The sequence below is a fragment of the Diabrotica virgifera genome, chromosome 3, assembly GCF_917563875.1.
Source record: "Diabrotica virgifera virgifera chromosome 3, PGI_DIABVI_V3a".
NCBI classification, from domain to species: domain Eukaryota; kingdom Metazoa; phylum Arthropoda; class Insecta; order Coleoptera; family Chrysomelidae; genus Diabrotica; species Diabrotica virgifera.
In genome coordinates, this window is record NC_065445.1 from 147,941,686 (window position 1) to 147,963,995 (window position 22,310).

At 31.7% G+C, this 22,310-nt stretch overlaps 1 protein-coding gene across 2 annotated transcripts in view; it reads left to right on the top strand.

Annotated features, from left to right (window-relative positions):
• Positions 1 to 22,310, top strand: part of LOC126881345 (RIMS-binding protein 2) — a 509,061-nt gene that overhangs the window by 391,634 nt on the left and 95,117 nt on the right. For both annotated transcript variants that reach the window (XM_050645576.1, XM_050645577.1), the window contains exon 16: positions 2,839 to 3,097. In XM_050645576.1, coding sequence (XP_050501533.1) covers positions 2,839 to 3,097 — 259 coding nt within the window. The remainder of the gene's footprint in view (positions 1 to 2,838; positions 3,098 to 22,310) is intronic.

A 22,310-nucleotide genomic window follows, 5' to 3' on the forward strand; every position in this document is an offset into this window, starting at 1 on the left:
ATAACCAGAAAACGATCAACTTTAGAAAAAAATGACAAACGACCTTTTTTGTTTAAAATGGTCTAAAAAAACTGAAATAGTATCTGCCCGGGTCGAAATTTTTTTTAATTTATAAAAAAAATGTCATTTTTTAATTATTAATTAATTATAGTTAGAACAAGACTAGATCCGGCAACCCTTGTTTTTGTAATTGTTAGCATGCTAAATTACATATCCAATAATTTTTATCCATTAAACAAATCGGTGCAGATCGACCTTACATCGTATCTTAGACTATAAGACCGTAATTGCTCTGGCGTTTAAAATATTAAACAAGGAAATGGCTCAAAAATTACGTATAATGAAAGACAAAGAAGCTAGAAAGGTTTGAATATAAGAGAACGTGAGAGAATATCGAAGATGAGGTTCAAGAATACACAACTAATAGGGTCATTAAAAATAATAAGTTACATTTTGAAGATATAGAACGGATATTACATTTGAAGAAAACAAATATACGAAGAAAAAACGGAAATATTTGAAGTTTTGGGATAGCAAAGAAGTTATATACAGTAACTTATTTATTTTTAGCACATTAGCAAAACGCTCGGACAGGTCGATTTCTAAATAATCATAGTATATTATAGCATAAATATTTCGAACTTTACGCGATCTCTCTTCAGGTGACTGGCATAACTTTTTTTAAATAGGAAAATATATCATGTAACACCTCATTTAAAGGTTTTACAGACCAAATCAACAAGGTTATCAAATTCCTCGAGAAGAATCAACTATTAAACAAAATATAATTGTTAATCGATTTTTCTTCTACTTATGTTAAATAATGTTAACTATGCTATCTGTAATTTATAATATTACCATGTAAACTGTAAATCGTGCTAATGACCATAGATGTCACATGCACGTTAATTTAAATAAAAAAATTGAAATACTGATTACGAAAATGTATAATACTCAATTCCTCTTTGAGAGTGTAGGCGCAAAATTTCGGTCGAATTCTTTCTAAATGCAATAATTTTTTTCGAATCCTGAAAAAACTAATAAATATTTTTGAAAAATTTAAACGCAAAATGAAATAATACAGTATTCCCGATGGTAGAAAGTCCCTGAGAATACCTATATTGTTTATTTTAATAAGTCACAGGGGTGAGAAGAAGAGAAAATTTAGTCTGATTTTTAATCTCAAATATATCATTCAAAAGAATTTTTCTGTTTATTTTAAGGGACTGTCAGCCCTCGGTAATAATCTAATCTTTCATTCTGCGTTTAAATTTTTAAAAAAGACTTATTACTTTTCTCAGGATTTGAAAAAAATGAATGCGTTTTAAAGGAGTTCGACCGAAATTTTGCGCCTACGCTCTCAAAAAGGATTAAAGTGTTATTCATTTTTGTAATCAGTATTTCAAAAGCTTTTAAGCGAGGTGTCACATGATGTAGTTTCCCATTTAAAAAATCAAAGTTATGCCTGGCACCCGAAGAGGGATCGCGTAAAGTTCGAAACATTGATGCTATAATATACTATGATTATTTTAAAAATCGACCTGTCCGAGCGTTTTGCTTAAGTGCTAAAAATAAATAAGTTAATAAGGGGGGGGGGGAACACTTATTCCAGCGCACTGTATGTAATTTTTAGTGTAAATCAGATGGGAAAATTCATTAACCCCACAAGACATTTTTTACAGTGGGTGCGCACCATATAGGAAAAAAGTCTAATTGAGTATATCAAAGTTGTGAAAAAATAAATAGAAAAATAATATAAATGAGCAACAAAAAACATGAAAATCAAGACAAACCTGACGTGACCAAGTGAAAGGAATGCGTCGATAGAGATAGATAAAATACGAGAGCCAACGAGTAGAAAGACTTCTGTGTAATAAAATATTTCTGTAATATGCAATCCTAAATTAGAATGTTTGATGAAATAACCCATCGAAAAATTGGGGATAATAGGTTAAGAGATTGTTATTAAAAAAACTACCGAGACAACGAAAAAGTTGATAAATTTTGATGGAATATTCTTTATCAAAAAGAGGAAGGAATTTATCAATAATCGAGATTAGTAAACAAAATAAATATAATTTTCCATAGTTTGCTCTAGATCCGGCTCACCACTAAATTCATCGATAAAACCTTCTACTTCACAAGAATATTTGATATTATTTTTTTGCTATATATAGATATTTCATGTCTTAGACCAGTTATTTTCATAACTCAGAAATATAAAATACCCAGAAATATAATGAAGTTTGAAGGGAAACCAAACAGCTTAATATACACGCAAAATAAAAATAAGAACTAATATTGGATCATATATAGAGCCAGTAGATCTAGACATTTTGAAAAGTATTTACACATATCTTAAATTGATTTATTTCCAAAGGTAGATTATTCTACAAATTTTCTTAAGCTTCCTTAAAGAAAAGTATTTTATTTAACAAAAAAGATCAAGAAAATACCTATTATGATTTATTATGGATTTCAAGTATTCACCAATTTTTATAAACTTATATTAAAAAAAAAACTTTTAGAATCGACGCTGGTGAATATGGAGATAAAATATGTGTTACTGAATTAACAAATTTTAACAAACAACAATAAATTAACAAACCTTTGCAAATATATTAATAAGGGTAAATTCTTTTCTGTCGATCGATCATGTCACATCAATATTACAATATATACATTATAAAAATCCACATCCCCACATTTTAAACACGCTTCAACATGTACTAACTTCGCTCCACTCACCACCACAACACTCAACACACTTCTGCAGAATCCCTTCCTGCTTCATCACAACCCCCAAGCTCTACCAAAACTTTTTCGACCCAACTGCAGGTAGAATTGAGCTTCACCACGGGCCAAATCATCAACGTGTACGGGGACATGGACGATGACGGGTTCTACATGGGTGAAATAGATGGCGTGCGTGGACTAGTACCATCTAATTTTTTGACTGAAGCCCCCGAACAGTATGGTGCAGGACAGACGTCTCAACAGGGGGTACAACGAGGACAAAGAGGGAGAGGAGTTGGTCCAGGCGCTAGAGGACCTCCGCCACCGCCAAGAGAGAATCAGATGCGGGGAAGAAATAAAGGTAATTTGGGGTTGGATTTGAGAGGTGGGGGAAACGTTGGTAGAAATTTATTTGTACTATTCTAAAGAAAATCACCAGCTTCTATCATAGAACAAAATATAACAACGTCAATAATATACTAACTGGTATAAACTGTTAAATATATTTAAGTCTACCACCGTTTCTATTCTTTCTCCTAATATTACTAATCAATCGTAATTACTGCGTCTATATAGGGTGTGGTCGCTAGTAGTATTAGCTTACAAAATGGTCAACGTGTAAATCAAAATTTTTTATTAACAATTTCATTACCAAATATTACCAAGGACCTACCTGGAAAACTGTGAAGGATGGTATGTCCAAACCGAAACGAATGTGATATGAATAACAATGGACCAATACAACGGAATATCAAACGGGCTAGTTAGAATTCTACAACGAAATACCAAGAGGAACCCATGTATCAAATTTTAAAATACTCAGGATTTTCCTGGAAGAAAAATAAAAGACTTTGTAACTCGGATGACGAACTCCTGGCTCATTATAAATTTTAATTTCAAGCGTACCAGTTATTAAATAATATAGTATCACTACTTGGTAATTGAAATGGTTGTTATAGTCTGTTCGCTAAACTCAGACGCAACTTTCTAGATATTTTAGTCGGTAATTTTGCCAATTTTTGCAAAATTGGCAAAAAACAAAAAAAATATCGACTAAAATATCTAGCCAGTTGCGTCTGAGTTTAGCGAACCGACTATATCATTACTCTGGATGTACAAGACGAGATGCATAATAAATATTTGACATATTAGCTCACAGAAAATCAGTAAATTGATTAGTAAAATTAAAAAACATTTAAACTACTTTTAGAATAAATGTTTGATCCGGAATCAATTTTATGTTAATGTATATTAATTGGAAACTATATTTAGTTTAAAAATGTCTTACAAAATAACGATAAGTAATAAAAATTTTGAGTTACTGTACCAACCATCTTGTAAGCAAAACTGTACCCCAGTTGTGTAGCACCCTGTATATACCATAATGGCTATAATAAAACAAAATAAAAGAATATACCAACAAAAATGCCATCACACACTTGCAAAATCATACTTTAATTTTGCTTTTTGAGTTTGGAAATCGCAATTTTTGTAATAAATGTAGTGACACTGAAATAATTATGACACATCATTCATACATCATAAATGCACCAAACGCGAGAAAAATGCTAAATGTACAGTAACAGGCCACGAGGTAGTTTTTAGATATTTAATAACCATAATTAAAATGAAAAAGAGAAAGCAGTGACAAGACAAGTTTTCATACAACATACAATCTTTTGTGTTTTTTTAAACATTGTGTTTTACTGCTCCCGTTCTTCGATATTGATCCGCCACTGTTCTATCTCTAAACAATGGTCGTTATCCTATTCTCTCTTATGCCGGTCATCCGATTTTTCAATGTCCTCTAGTTTTCTATACCTACTGTTATTCTACTTGTTGCCACGTCCATACCATCAACTAGTTATCAAATTCTTTGTTTTCCTGATCATCTCTTTTTTCTGTCTCCTTTGTACGCGTTCTTGTATAATGTTTTTCTAAATATCGTTGCTAATATTTTGATATAGTTTTTATTTTCTTATAACCTTAGGCTTTATCCTCTTTTTAAATTACAACCCAAACTGAGAATTGATTTCTGATATACATGTTATAATGATTGTAAATCGTCCTTGTAAGATATCTGAGAAAAATACCGAATGGTATCGTCTGCATAATTTATTATTATTAATGGGTTCTCCATTTCTAAGGATATATTTATCCATAATATTCTACATCTCTTTTGAAAACAAAGTCTCAGTAGATGTTGAAGGCTAGGGGTAATAGAATACTTCCCTAGCTGCTTTAAAATATTGTATATCTTTCAAAGGTAAAATGTGGACATACGTATACAACAATTATTTTAATAAATTGATACATTTAAAGTTTGTTAAATTAATAGTAGTTTGATAATTATATATATTATAATTCCATCAAAATCCCTGCAAAAATTAAAATAAAACAAATGATTAACCATATTATAAGGTTTATTGAAGATATACGATCATTCTGTTAGAGAAAAATCATAAAAATAGCATGTATCCAAAGATGCTTTATATATGTTATGTACCTAATGCTTTAGAGACAATACTAACCATATCACACGTAATTTAAAAGTACATTTGCTATCATAATGTCCATATACTAAAGTTAGTACTGCACAAAATATACACAACTTATGACTAATGAAAAATATCCTACAAAGGATGGGTCCTCAAAACGTACTGAATAGAATAACAGCCATGGAAAAATTTTAGTTAAAAAACCGCGTAATTTCTAAGCGTATCATCACTCCAAATAAATGTGGACGTGAGCTAAGACCTAAGGCGACCTCTATACAAAGATTTTTTAATAAATTGTCCATCAACTGCTCTTTTGTTTTTAAAATTCGGTCCACTGTTTTAGAAGATCCGAAGTCTTAAAATATACTTTTAGAAGATACCTACTTTAATTGTATTGATTGGAGTTCAAAAACTTTGGTTATGGTGTCTACCGATAAAAATTCGAAAGAATTAAATTCGTATATATCTTAACCGGAAGAGTTACTAGGTCTAGATTACTTAGGAAAGAGGTATGTTTAATACTGTATTTTCAGCCATCTCTTCTTATTTTAATAGTCTAAATATAAATATGGTATGATATAAGGAAGATCGGCACCGAGCTGTTTAATGGATAAAAATTATTGGATATTTGATTTAGTATGTTAACAATAATTACAAAAAACAAGGGTTTCTTCTATAAATTCTATTAAAAATTTTTTCGGCCAGGGCAGATATTATTTTAGATATTTCTGGATCATTCGAAACAAAAAAGACCTTTTGTAATTTTTCTCTTAAGTTGATCGTTCTTTACTTATAAACAATTTAAAACTGAAAAAATAACGAAAGATGACGATTTTCAAGGCTGAAAATATAAGTAAAAAATATCATTCTTGAAATCACGAAGTACCTAAATTCTACTTCAAACCTTATTCTATCAGATTTTGATAAGTATTTTGGACTTAGAAACATTGTTTTTAAGGTAGTTGATGATAACAAAATATAATATTTGTTACTTGTGTTTTTGAGTTTTGAAAATCGTCATCTTTCGTTCTTTTTTCAGTTTTAAATTGTTTATAACTCGAAAACGACAGATAATCTTAAGGGAAAAATTACAAAGAACCTTTTTTGTTTAGAATGATCCAGAAAGTCTAAAAAAAATGAAATAATATCTGCTCGGGATGAAATTTTTTTTATTTATAAAAAAGTCATTTTGTTATTTATTAGTTAATTATAGCCAGAACAAATTTAGATCGGGCACCCCTTTTTTATAATTATTTATATACTAAATTACATATCCAATACTTTTTATCCATTAAAGGACCTTATATCGGATCCTCTACTATAAGCAGAACGTGTTTCTTAAAATTTCGCCTACAATAATTGACTAATGATTTTAGTTGTTATAAAATTAAATTTCAAAGATTTCCACTTTTTCTGTAATATTAATTCAGTCAATTTGTACTCTACGAGCCCCCTAGCAATAAAGTTTTGGGGTAGTTCTAATTTCTTTCATTGTCATTATATATGTATTTTGGGCTTCTGAATCCAAATATGAGGTTTGCGGACAGAATTTCGTAACGGAACATTCGGTAAATCGCAAAAAAAGGGAAAAATGTCTGCTTTTTCCCGCTTTTTTTGCTTAAATCTCGAAAACTATGAACTTTTAGTAAATGTAATGTTAACAGAAATTAAAGTACTTAAAATTCTCTACAAATATCACTACTTATTTTTTTTTTCAGACGAACCTTTCGGTCTAAAGTGCAAGTTGAAAATTGCCAATTTTTAACGGTGTGTGGGTAAAACCCACTTTCTAAGTTTCAAAACTTTATTTCTATAAACTCACCAAGAATGTTTCAAAACTCTATTAGAATGCTGTCATTTGGTAAATATACATCCTCCATTCTGTGGAGGACGCTGATATCCTAATTATCACAACAGCTCTTGAGATGGCACCGTCAAATAAACATGTGACAGTGGTAGGGGAAGATATCGACCTTCTGGTCATTTTGATTGGCCTGTGTAGTCCTAACACAAAAGATGTATTTTTTCTGAAACTAGGAAAGGGAAAAGTTTCGCAAAGTTTCTACAACCCTCATCTGGCTGCTGAATAAATCTTAATGGACCATATCTTATTCCTACATGCGATGAGCGGTTGTGATACTACTTCTGCATTGTTTAAACAGAGAAACAGAAACTGAAATTTCTTAAAGTTCTGCAGAAGAACACACACTTGTAACCAACTATTGAGGCTTTTAAAGACCCTAATGCACATCAGGATACGGTTGCTACAGCAGGAAACATGTTTCTCGTGGCTCTATATGAAGGACAAAAAAAGACCAGTCTGAACGATTTGAGATACAGACAATACGTATCTTCATCACACAAAAATAAGACCAACATTGCCTCTTTACGGATACCGACTTTGCTTCACGAGAACAGTCACTTAGAGTTTACTATCAGGGGCAGCAATGGTTACCTTTATATCAAGCCACACCTGACGAGCAACAAAAAGATCCAAGTGAGTGAGGTTGGAAAAAAACTACTAGTGGTCTCGTGCCAGTGCCAACCACTTTGGAACCTGCACCAATCTCACTACTACGGTATATTTCTTGTACCTACCTAAATGTAAAAAGGACTGCCAACGCAATTGTGGATGCAGAAATGCAAAATTTATTCTGATAAAAGATAAAATTTTGAAACGTAAAAAGTGGGTTTTGCCGAGACCGTTTAAAATTGGCAATTTTTAACTTTCACTTTAGACCGAAAGTTTTGTCTGAAAAAAAAAGTAAAGATATGTCATTGTCTAGGGAATTTTAAGTACAATAATTTCTGTTAACAGACCATTTACTAGAAGTTGACAGTTTTCAAGATTTAAGCAAAAAAGGGGAAAAAGCAGAAATTTTTCGCTTTTTTCGCGATTTACTCAATGTTCCGTCACGAAATTTTGTCCGCAAACCTCATATTCGGATTCAGCAGCCCAAAATACATATATAGTGAAAGAAATCAGAACTACCCCAAAACTTTTCTAGTCAAAACATAATTTGATTGAATTATACAATACCAGAAACTCTACCGACAAACGAAGACAGGAGATTCCTCAGATAATTTTAAGACAATTTAACCCAATTCACCTAGTCCGAAAATGCTTCCTACGGGAGCTAGAGCTCTTTGAAGATGGCGTCATGTAATTAGTTTTTCTTAAATACCTCCAGAACGCTTCTATTTAGAAAAACGAAAATTGGTATGCTTATTTACTTTTCATAAATGAATCGATTCCATCCATTGCGAATTTCTAGTACCGGTCATAGGCGTCCGTTTTGGGTAGGGCAACGGTTATTTTATCGTCTAACTTTTTTGTCTTTAATGTTTAAGCATTTTTGACTCTGAATTATTAAATTATGAGGTATTCTAATACTAAAAGGTGCTCTTACTTTAAGTCGATAGGATACACCGTTTTCTAGAAAAATCGATTTGAAAATTTTTCGTTCTTTGAATTACAAAAAAAAGATTAAAAAAAACTATTTAGAAAGATGAAAACTGGTACATTTATTTATATTCCAGAGATTAATCGATTTCATTAATGGCGAATTTCTAGTACCGGTCATAGGCGTCCGTTTTGGGTAGGTCAACAGTTATTTCATAGCATAACTTTATTGTCTTTAATTTTTAAGTATTTTTGACACTAGATTTTTCAATTATGAGATATTCGAGTACTAAAAGTTACTCTTGCTTTAAGTTGGTAAAATACATCGTTTTTTTTTAAATTTTTTTCAATTTTTTTTTCAAATTCCCAAAACTAAAAACTTTCAAATCGATTTTTCTAGAAAACGGTGTGTCCTACGGACTTAAAGTAAGAGTACCTTTTAGTACTAAAATACCTCACAATTTAATAACCCAGTATCAAAAATGCTTAAAAGTTGAAGAAAAAAAAGTTATGCGATACAATAACCGTTGCCCTACCCAAAACGGACGCCTATGACCGGTACTAGAAATTTTCAATAGATGAAATCGATTCATTTCTGGAAAGTAAATATGTATACAAATTTTCGTTTTTCTAAATAGAAGAGTTCTGGAGTTATTTAAGAAAAACTAATTACAAGACGCCATCTTCAAAGAGCTCTAGCTCCCTTAGGAAGCATTTTCGGACTAGGTGAATTGGGTTCAAATACCTTAAAATTATCTGAGGAATCTCCTGTCTTTGTTTGTCGGTAGAGTTTCTGGACACCCTGTATAGAGCTAAAATAATTTGTAAATTTTTGTAAACTAACACTAATCAAACTCCCAGAGGAAAGACTGATACATCCGAAGAAATTATTTTCAAGCTTTACTACAATAAATTATAGGATAAATTATTAAGTAAACTTGACTGAATTTTTCCATTTTTCGGGAAAAGTATTAGTTATATTTTTGGACTTCGTATGTTTTAAATGGGATGACCTGATCTCAAATACAATAGTGTAACGGCAATCAAAAACTCTTTTAACGAGGTAACTTACAACTTACACAAAAAAAATTAGGGTTCTGACACTTTCGTTTTCTGATGTGGCAACTTTCGAGAGAAGTTTCTTGGTAAAGTTCGTACCAAACCTTTATTTCAGTACATCAATAATTTTGACGTCACATAGGACTTTAAAAATGTCGCGAATTATTGCATGACATTTTAGTTAAATCTGGCAGTTGTCAAAACATTTATATTTATATAAATATCAGTATTTAACGAAGGGAATATGGAAAAATCCAGACCCTTTGAAAAGAGGATTCCCTTCCAATTGCAGTCTAAATACGAGAACTGGCCAAGTACCTAAGAGGTGGAGGCCAAGAAACTAAAGGAAGAAGAAGAAGATAAATATCAATATTTATACAAATATTTGCCAGAATATTAATATTTAAAATATTTTAATGAAAAAATAAACAAATATCTATAAAATAAAATTTCACTATAAAATGTCCGAATATACCAATGACATAAATTTATACGTCATTAAAAATATTAACCTAAACAATTATCATTTTACAAATTTTACATTTTGGGTCAAATTATCTTTTTTCGCATCATTGATTGGTTTTCTATTTAGAGTATTGTAATCGCCAACCAACTATACATCTATCTATAAGTATAAGTCGCTTTAATATGCAAATACCAGTCAACGAATACATAATTTTCTAAGTTCTGTGTGTAATAATCACGAAAATGCGTTTTTCTTCTGCCACTTCCAACTTAACGCGTTAGAAAGATTTAATAATTTATGACGAACTGAAAGAAGGGTTTGGTATGAACTATATAGTAGATAAGTCGTTCCCTTAGGCTAAGGCCAGACAAGCGATAATTTACGTAAGAACAGTAAAATATCGTGCAACAACATTGAACTGGCCCATCTTCGGCGTAGTGTCGCAAACGAATCGACCTGGGTCCAAATTTGTAGCTCATCTAGCCATCACAACGACCAAAATATTGTATTTACATCTCGCGACACGCCGTAATTTACATCCCTGTCTGGCCTTGCTTTTTATAGGGCTTATTGCCGCTTCATTTTACAGCGCTTACTGCTCTTACGGCGCCGTAAATTATCGCCTGTCCTGGCTAACCACACGGGCGATCATTTACGGCGCCGTAAAAGCAGTAAACCTGACGAGGCATTGGTTGACTAACTCCCATTTCATCTAAAATTGGTGGAGGAGTTAGTCAACCAATGGGTTTACTGCTCTTACGGCGCCGTAAATTATTGCCCGTGTAGCCTTTCGCTAAAAGTGTTTATTTAAAACACTTCACGATTGAATACATAAACAATATATTGATACACAAACTTGAATCCATTTTGATTCTGCACGGGATTTTAGATTTTTGTGAGGGACCTTTTTTGGTCTTTAAGATTTTTCTACAAAAGTAATGAGAATAATAAAAGTACATTGTGTTCTCTGTACAAATTGCAAACATTTTATTGTATTGAAATGAAATCAACTAAAAATATTGTCCTTCTAATAAATAATAATATAAACAGCATATTTATATCTTTAATAAAAAATAAATGGCTAAATGGCTCAATTAACAAATTGGTACACCACTGAGTATCGAAAAATTACGTACCTTCTACTATCCTGTCGATTATTCAAAACATCATCAGTTTTAAAAAACTAGAAAGCGCGATAAAAATGAAAGCCTATATTGAAGCACCCACAACAGAGTAAGCTTAGCGTAAAACTATTGAATGCAATAATGAACGGAACTGCGACAGAGGGACTAACTAGGAATAACTATAAAAACGTAGCAACCACACGTCTTCTTAATCAACAATGCCAGAGTTTAGATACATAATTAAGAAGAGTGACTTCTAATACATTTTTAACATCTAATATAAAAAATATTGCTAAATTTTGTTAGTATTTATTTCATTGTAGTTTGTGAATTATGTATTTTTGTGTAGCAAGCCTGTATACTGTACACCTCTATATTCCAATCATTTAAATAATAATTATCTGACTACGAATTCCATTACTCAATGCTCACTATTAACTTTCCATAAGAAGAAAAAACTTTCTAAATCAAATATATGTTTAAATAAAAGTAATTTGTATAAACCGAGGTTTCATTAAAAAATATTTGGTACAACACAACAATAATAAAATTACTTACAAAATGATCGATTTTTAGTTAACACAAATAAAAAAACTCAAAAAATCAAAATTTGCTAATACAATGGGTTAAAAAATGTTCAGCGCGTTAAACAAAGCTTTGTGGTGGTAATGGGAAATCGAAATATTTTCTAATGTTCCTGAAAGTTTATTAAACAAATTATAACAAAAATTATATCAAAATGGCATGGCGCAAAGGAAAACATTTTTCTCTTTTGAGATAATGATTTTTAAATTGTGTCCGGAATAATAAAAATTTTTAAAACTTAATATTAAAATTATTTTTTAAATTTTATATTACATAAATAGCTGGTTTTCTTACGTATGAATTAGTAAAGAAGAAAAATCTGTTAATTACATAAGATTGGAAAAATTATTGCCAGACTTTAAACGCAGTATTTCTACTTATTCAAATTTCTGACTAAAACATTCATTGTTAAATAAAAATTTTTAATATAAACGTTAACATAAACTGTTAAACTTGTTAAAAAAATTGAAGATTGATATAGGTACAAAGACTTTTCCACGCAGCAAAGTTTTGGAAAAGTTTTGAATTTTCTGCAGGGAACTGGATTGCAAAACTATTATGTAAAAACAGAAAAAAAATCACATTTTTATTTACACCAAAGTTTTGAAGATAACTTTAATTTTTTAACATATTCTAAGACAGTATAAAAAGTTTTACGATTTATAATAAGCAAACTTCCCAAACATTGCCTTTACAACTGTTTTTCATGAATTTGCCTATCTATCTGCTGGATATTTTTTTACTGATTCTATAAACAACTTTTGATAGGAAAATTAAATGTGAACAATTTCAATGTTACTCTTTTTTTTTTGTGAACATGGTAGTTTCCGAGATATTCATGTTTAACGATGAAAAATTTGGGTGAGGATATAAATGTTATTTATATTTTCTAAATACAATCTGTAGTATACTGACTTTGTTTTATATATTATTTGGTTTACCATTTTTCTTATCTTCTTTAAGAAACGTTTGTTTTTATATTCTGTTTTGAGGGTTTATAGTTTTGTAACTTTCCACAGGTTCATAATTGGCTCACTATTTTTTGGTTTCAAAAATCTATATTTTACTTGAATTCCACTTTTTAAACTTAATCCGCTATTTTCTCTCTCTCCTATGACGCTACAGCCCAAGTGGAGCCCTGGCCTCCCCCAGCATCCGCCTCCAAGTATCTCTGTCCCTGACTGCTCGCCTTTAGTTATCCACCCTCAATATCTCTTTAGCATCTGTTCTCACTTCGTCTCTCCGCCTCTTCCTTGGTCTTCCACCTCTAAGCGTTCTACTAATAGGTGTTCTGTCATTGTCTATCTTATGAATTGAACTGCCCAGCGCAATCATTGTATTTTTGCATAATTTGCTATAGAGGGTTGAACTTGTGGTTGAACCTTATCCTACATATGCCATTGTGGCAAATGGGTCCCAATATCCTCCTTAATATTTTTCTTTCAAAAGTATTAATAAAGCTTATTGTCTTTTCTGTCGTGATCCAAGTTTTTACGTCATATATTGTTATTGGTCGTATGATGGTTTTATATATTATATTCTATACTTTTCTTCCCTATGGATGTCTTTGGATCCAAACACCTGAGACAGAGAGATGTATGCTTTGTTGGCAAGCATTATCTGTTTCCGTATTTCCTCCTCCTCACTGCCGTCCTCAGTTATCTGCACACCCAGGTGTGTGAGCTGTTCTACTACTTTAATTGTTCTACTACTTTCATTGTTTCCTTGCTTGCATTAGGGATTTAGTTTTATCTACGTTGACGGCTAGCCCTATTTCTTTCGCATTTTCTTTCGCATTTTCTTCAAGCTCCACAAAAAGTTCTTTGATCTCTCTTGCGGTTCTTCCCATCAAGTTTACATTATCTGCGTACATTACAATCAGCTTAGACTACAAACAGAGTCGGTACCAGCCCATTTTCCTGTTTTAGCCCTTTAGGTATCTGAAAGGGATCTGCCAATTGTTATTTTTACCTGTTAAATCAAAACAACTTCTAGAGAACGAGCAACTAGTTACTGTTAATCAAGAGCGATACTGGGAGAACAGACAGATACATCTTTTGTAAAAGATTTAACGACATTTTTTCCGCGCACGAAATCTGCAGATACACAGGTAATGTTTTAACACCATGGCGCAGCGAACCATATAGGCCAGGGTAATAAGGCAAAAATATACCCTGTTCGTGACACTCGAGCAGCCAGGGTACTGAAGCGTTTTTTCGACAGGTAATACCTATGAGAACAAATTGTAACTATTTCCTGCGTAGGATCTGGCGGCCATTTTTATTTATAAACAATTTATTGTCGAAAAACGGCATGTTTTCCGTTTTTTCTCAAATCAATGGAAAACAGTGTACCTTGTGGTTACATTAGTACAGACATCTTCGTGAGCATGGAAAAAGCTTTAAAATGACGTATTACACAGATTGATATACTTATATATTGTTAATTTAATTGAGATAAAAGGTCTAAATTGCAAAAAAATTAATTTTGCAATAACTATTGTAAAAATTAGTATACAGCTTTGAAATTTTTGTCAAATGAGGGTTCTGTAGTGTGTAATATGTGACAAAAATTTCAAAGCGATTTATTCAATTGTTTATATTTTATTCAAATTGTTTATCCCCAGAGAGCTTTTTTTTGCAATAAAATAAGTCAGAAAAACAGAATGTTAGAACCATTCTGCAGGTGTCAAATAAAAGAGCATAAGCTAAACTTTCAAACTTGTTTAAAAAAGTTAATAAAAAGTGCATTTATTAGTAATAAATAATTATGCAAAAGTCTCGTCAATTTTTCCTTATAAACAATTTGAATAGCTTTTTTGTTATGGCCGGTACAAACATTTTTTTACATATTCTACAAGATGGTATTTTTACACGAACTTTAAAAAAAATAATTTAGCCTAGGTCAATTAAGGCCAAAGTTAGCAACATTTTTTTAAAAATTTACAGCTAATTTGTTTATAATAAATAAAGATCGAAAATAGCGCTTTTTCACTTTTAAAGACACGAACTATTCATAAAAAAATTTTGGCTCTATTTGCTTTTTAAAGGAGTCGTCGATATAACTTCAGACGTGAAGTATGTAAATCCATGCGACCTAAAATTGAAATATTAACTTCAAAATCCTACAGTTTTTTGTATCTTGGGAACCAACCAATGGATTTTAATGTTTTTTAATTTGTATGTACTTTTAGCGTATTTTACAAGTATGGAGTCAGTTGATTTATAAATTATAATAACCAATTTAATTTATTTAAACAAAAAAAAAACCAATTTATTTATTTTTTTACCGTGTTTTAGGTGCACAACTACCAAGTAATGTTATGTATATATTAATTGATAAAAAATTGTTATGAATATATTATATAATATATATACAGGGAGGGGCTAAATTATGGAAAAAATTAATTTTCTCTAAAATGGAGGATTGTGGAGAAATCCCGAAACAGGTCGATTTTTATTTTTACATTACAATGTTTTGGCATACATTTCATATTAGTGACGTCATCCACCAGAGCGTGATGACGTAATCGATGATTTTTTTTAAATAGGAATAGGGTTCGTATGACACCCCATTTGAAAGGGTGTTCAATTCTCTATTCAGTAATATAAACATTATTATATATCATTATTTATACAGGGTAGCCAAAAAAATAATTTTTGAATTAAATTAATTGACGAAAAAAGAAGAATGTATACAGTTTATTTATCTCAAAATACTTTCTATCGCTGTCAGAAATTTGAAAAAAATGTTTATTTGGCAAATAAACATTGATTTTCGTTCAAATTAAATGTTAAAACTGCAAAGAGGTTGTTTGTGATTTAATTTAAGCGAAAAGAAATGTTTATTTGTGAAATAATTTTTTTTTATTTAATGACAGCAGTACAATGTATTCTGAGTTAAATAAATTACATACATTCTTCTTTTTGCGTCAAATAATTTAATTCAAAAATTATTATTTTGGTCACCCTGTATAAATAAGGATATTATTGTTTATATTACTGAATAGACAATTGAACACCCTTTCAAATTAGGTGCCACATGACCCCTATTCCCATTTAAAAAATCATCGATTACGTCTACCGCTCAGATGGATGACGACACTAGTATAAAATATATTCCAAAAAAATTGTAATTTAAAAATAAAAATCGACCTGTTTCGGGATTTTTCTTCAAAGTCGTCGATTATATTATATACTCTCTGTATATATTATATAATAAAAGAAAAATTTCTATAAAAGTGCGACTTTTACTCTATAAGTTTGCTTACAGTTGTGGTAATTTGAATTTTGTGATTCATTGTTTATCAAATCATTTTTATATCTTAGATTTTATATTTATATGAATAAAAAATATAAAGTTTTTTCAATTACAAATTTAAGAAGATTTTTTAAAATGTACCTATAGAGTAACTATTTATACGAAGTTTCTATTAAAAAACATTCCATGTGAGAAGAACTCATTTGGAATATATGTATAACAGCTACTATTAAGTGGAGAAATTTTTTACTTTTTTGTAAAAAGTACATGTAAACATCTATTTGTAAGCTAATTTTTGAAGTATCCGAATATCTCTTTTTTTGTAAGAGCTGTAAATAAAAACACTGCTTTGAAGGTTTATTTAATTAAAAATATCAAGCGCACTAAAATTAAAAAAAAAAATAAAACAAAATTAACAACAAAACGAAACAATTCAGTAGTGAGTATTGGTGCAAGAATCTTAAAAATCGGAGCACTAATAATAAAGTTATAAACTATTAAACTTAATCAAAAATTTTAGGTGACCGAATTTTGTGCCGGTGAGTGTAGTAATAATATATTTATTACAATTTTTTATCAATTATTACATACATAACATTGTAGTTGTTCACCCAAATTACGGTAAAAAAAATGTTTTTTGAAAAAAATTTTTTTTAAACAAATTAAATTGTTTATTAAATAATTTATAAATCAACAGACTCCATATTTGTAAAGTACGCTAAAAGTACATAGGAATTAAAAAAAACATTAAAATCCATTGGTTGGTTCCCAAGTTACAAAAAATTGTAGGATTTTGAAGTTGATATTTCAATTTTAGGTCGCACGGATTTTATGCTTCTACTTCGTCGGTTGCAAGCGGGTCGCGTTTGTACTTCATTTTTGAAGCTTTATTGACAACTCCTTTAAAGAGCCAATAAATCCAAAATTTTTTCTGAATACTACGTGTCTTTAAAAGGGGAAGAGCGCTATTTTCGATTCTTATTTATCATAAACAAATTAGCTGTGGATTTTTAAAAAAATGTTGCTAACTTTGGCCCTAATTGACCTAGGCTAACTTATTTTTTCCTAAGGTCGTATAAAAATGCCATCTTTTAGAATGTGCAAAAAAAAAATGTTTGTACCGGCCATAACAAGAAAGTTATTCAAATTGTTTATTAGGAAAAATTGACGAAACTTTTGCATAATTATTTATTACTAATAAGTGCATTGTTTATTAACATTTTTTAAACAGGTTTGAAAGCTTAGCTTATGCTCTTACATTTGACACCTGCAGAGTGGTTTTAACATTCTGTTTTTCTGACTTATGTTATTGCAAAAAAAAGCTCTCTGGGATAAACAATTTGAATAAAATATAAACAATTGAATGAATCGCTTCGAAATTTTTGTCACATGTTAAGCACTAACGAACCCTCATTTGACAAAAATTTCAAATTTGTACACTAATTTTTACAATAGTTATTGCAAAATTAATTTTTTTGAAATTTAGACTTTTTCCTCAATTATATTAACAATAAATAAGTATATCAACCTCTGTAATACGTCATTTTAAAGGTTTTTTCATGCTCTAGAAGATTTTTGTACTAATATAACCACAAGGTACACTGTTTTCCATTGATTAAAAAAAAACGGAAAAAATGCCATTTTTCGACATTAAATTGTTTGTAAATAAAAATGGCCGCCAGATCCTACGCAGGAAATAGTTACAATTTGTTCTCATGGGTATTACCTGTCGAAAAAACGCTTCAGTACCCTGGCTGCTCGAGTGTCATGGAAAAAACCTTATTACCCTGGACTAATATAGCTATCTTTCCCTTGCTGTACTTAGCGAATATTTTTAAAATAAAATGATTTCTCGGGTAACAGACTTCGAGTACTCAGCTCACTGATCTGATCTGATAACATCTGATGCATACATTTTTGGTATGCTGAAAATTTCCGACAGCAGATATTGGAGAACTACGACAAAAGATAACATCGTATTCTCAACAACTGGAGCAACCACCGTTTATAATAATGGTGTAAATCTCTTAGTGACCTGGATAATTTTACACGTATACAATTATTGGTTAATTTAAATGTCTACTGATATTGCTCTCTTTGATAGGTATACCCTTGTATTGTGTGAATCTAGAGGTTACTTTTTTTATTAATTGGTAACTCTACTCTTCCTATTGCTTTATTTCATAACCTTTGTAGAATAATTGGTGACCGAAATTTAATACGATACATTATTCTCCTAGTACACTTTATTTTGTTGATTTATTCTTCTAATTCTAGCAGTTTTCTTCTGGAATTAGTGTGTTATGTTGAATATATGTCTATTGCTAATATTTTTATACAATTTTTGTGCCTATTCCCCCAATCCACTGGACTCTCAAAAATTTTATAGCGCGATTCTGAGTTTCTCGCGATGTTCCCTGGTTTGGGATAATGTTTTTTTTTTATATTCGACTTGATATAAGAGGTATTTTAGCTTTAAATTGCCACGTTTGCTAGTCTGGTTGGCAAATGTGTAGGCACTATATTTTCTTAATTCCCTATGTAGCATATATTTTCCTGTGATTGGTGTTATTTTACACGTACTAAGTCGCCAGAGCTTCGTTAGTTTTACGGCAGCGTGTACTGGGGACACATGGCAAAATGTATCGGACGGACATGTGCTAATAAGGCTGAAGTATTTCGGAAAATATATTCGTATTAAGTTCAGCGCCATAACAGGCTTCTGTATTGGACATGCTCCAGTGAAGACAATGGGACTATTTCATGGAGAGAGCTGCAGACTCTGTAGCAGAGCACCTAAAACAGTCAGTCATATCTTACAAAAGAGTCATTAGACTGCACAGGTGGCAAACATTTTCGGAGACTACCGAGTGCCTCCAAAAATATTAGGTATCCATCTTCTAAACGTGTATGACCTGGTACAGGGTTCCAAAATATTGGAGTTATAAGTATTATAATGGAATATTTATCTGCAATAGGCCGGACCGAATTTTTTTTTTAATTTTTCTACACGGCTAGTTGCCAAAAGTTGGAGCTAGTATTTATATAACCCTATACCAAATTTGGGCCGCCTTAAAAATAATTAACCGGGTCCCCTGGCCCTTAAAATTTTTTTGGGTCAATTTTTTTTAATTCTTGTACAAGGCTAGTTGCTAAAAGTTGGAAGAAAGATAATACAGTCGACAGGAAAAAATAGTTAAGCTTTTAAATGCCTTTTTAGAAGATCTAAACTAAATTTTTAAAAATAATACAGCGCTTGTAATCGACAAAAATAAAATTCGTAGAGGAGTTAAGGAAAACAGACGGCAACTCCAGCATGAGAATAAAAATTTAAACAAGTCAATTGAAGAACTATACTTTGATGAAAGAAAAGATTAAATCATGGTCTTCGGAAACACGAGATGAATTATGAAAACTGAAAACAATATAGCTTTCATTGAAGGACCCGGCAGTTTTTTTTTTTTTTTGGGTACTTAGCTCTTAGCCGGTCTCGTGGCATAGATATTGTCGAAGGAATATGAAACTTCTTACAAAGCCATAATATAGATCTAAGCAAATTAAGTGTTATGTGATGTGATGGTACAAATGTCAATACGGGCTGGAAGGTGCAATTATTCCAATTATAGAAAGGCGAGTAAATAAACCATTACAGTGGAGTGTATGCCCGTTGCACGCTAATGAACTTTCCTTGCGATATTCAGTGCAAAAACAATATGACCACACAAAAGGTTCCTATTCATATTCTGAGCCGATTGGATCCCTTCTTCCCAATTGCGAAAAAATGCCTGTTATTAAATTTAAACCCATAGAAGCTGTCCTGCCTCTTGTAAAGTAAATGAAAATGATCTAAGTTCAGATCAACAGTATTTGTTCAAACTATCTAAAGCAATATATGGAGATGGAATATGTTCTTAAAGTTTGGCAGAGAGAAGTCCAGGGAAGATGGCACACACACGTTGGTTCACGACAGCTAACCGCATTCTTAAAGTTTATGTAGCCACAACTGATCCTTGTTAAAGCTTAAAGATTTTAGCTGAGTTTGTAATAAAAGTACTATATTCTCGTATGAGGTTTGAGATAAAAACACAGCCAAGATTGGAATATAATGCCAGGCATCTATGGAAATTAATGCAGGCCCCGAGAAATTTTCCGAATAATGTCTCATCAATTATCAATAAAGTTATTCAAGACAATGCTTAATTTGCGCACCCGGAAATCATTCAAATTTGTATGTTAACAGATTCACGTCAACGTATTGGAGAGGTTGCTGTAAGAAGAATTATTTTAAAATGTAGGAAGGCTGGCATAAAAATTGCTTTTTCATAGTATCGCAAATCCCTAAATCAACTTCGATGCAGAACATTACATAGATCTCATAGACTGGATGAATAGTACTGTAACAGATCCTCCTCTAATACATCATTTGGCCGACGAGGAATGGTAGAACATGGTGAAACAAGTTCCAAAGTTTGACAATTTTCCTTGCCATACTCAAGCGGTGGAGAGGTGTGTGAATATAATTACTGATGCGTCAATAAAGTGTGTGGTGAAGAATCTAGAGATGGTTGAAAGTAAATGTCGATACTATGCTTCAAGAAATTAGTAAGTAAAAATGTTGAGCAAAGGAGGGTGGGCGGGTGGAACTCGCCGTGCAGCTACTTCATTGTGGTGAGTTCTGGGTTAAATGAATATACGAAATAATGTTAAATATGTACTGACTAATTCAATGTAAAAACCTTTCTTGTCGAATATTGATTCAAGCAAAGAGCTGCACAGTTCACAGCGCAAAAATAATAAATAAATATGCATTGTTAGCTGGTTAGGGGACCGGTTAAATTTTTTTAGATCATGATCAATATTTTTTAACGAGATAGTAGCACCTGTTTAATATTTTAGACACTAGCGCGCCCCAAAAATAAGGCAAAAAAAATATTTTTTTTTGGCCCGGGGCCCGGTAAAAAATTACTTAATTCGGCCTTAGTTTGGTACATAGTATTAGGACTACCATACAGAACTTTTTTTACTAGTCTGTTTAAAATTTCCCAAAAAAATTTTTTTGCCATTTTTCGAGCCGGACTAATGTACAATATGCCAACTGGCTCTAATACGAACGGTTTACAATTGACGGCTCCCATGGAAAATAATCAGGGTGTACCGAGTAACTTATAGGTTACGACTAGGTGAGGTGAGGTTGACATTTGAATCGCGAGATTTTGCTGTCTTATCCCTTACACCTAGTGGAAATAGGCTTCTTCTTCTTAACGTGCCCTATCAAGTCCCCTTGACGTTGGCGATTAACATGGCGAAACTGTCTCTGTCTCGAGCTATTCTAAATAGGTGTTCTGCTTTCTTTATTCCTGTCCACTCCCGGATATTCTTCAACCAAGAGGCCTGCTTTCTACCAATTCCTCTGCGTCCTTTGATTTTACCCATCATAATAAGTTGAAGAATATTATACCGGTCTCCCCTTACTACGTGTCCAAAATAGGCCATCTTTCTATATTTGATGTTATCAAGCAGCTCGCGGGTAGCATTTGCTCTCTTAAGGACTGCCACATTTGTCAGCATAGCCGTCCATGGTATTTTCAGAATACGTCTGTGCAGCCGCATTTCAAAGGCCTCCAAACGGTTAATGGTGGATATTTTTAATGTCCATGCTTCGACACCATACAAGAGGACTGACCAAATGTAGCATTTAATCATGCGCTTTCGAAGTTGAAGTTGCAAGGTATCATTGCAGAAGAATGACCTCATTTTTAAAAATGTCGTGCGGGCTATCTCGATTCTACATTTTATCTCTTTATCTGGATTTAGTTGTTCAGTAATATGGCAACCAAGATATTTAAAACTGGGTACTCTTTGAATTATATGACCATCAACATATAAACGTGAATCTTGATGGGCCAAACGGCTAAATACCATGTATTTTGTTTTTGAACAGTTTATATTTAGGCCAAACTCTCTTCCCACTGTGTCAATGGCATTTAAAAGGTGTTGTAATCCATTCATATCATCACTTAAAATAACTGTATCGTCTGCATATCTGATTTTATTTATCAGAATTCCATTAACCTTCACACCCCATTCCAAATTATGAAGCGCTTCTTTAAATATTCTATCTGAATACAAATTGAACAACAGTGGGGACAGTATACAACCCTGTCTGACACCTCTTTGTA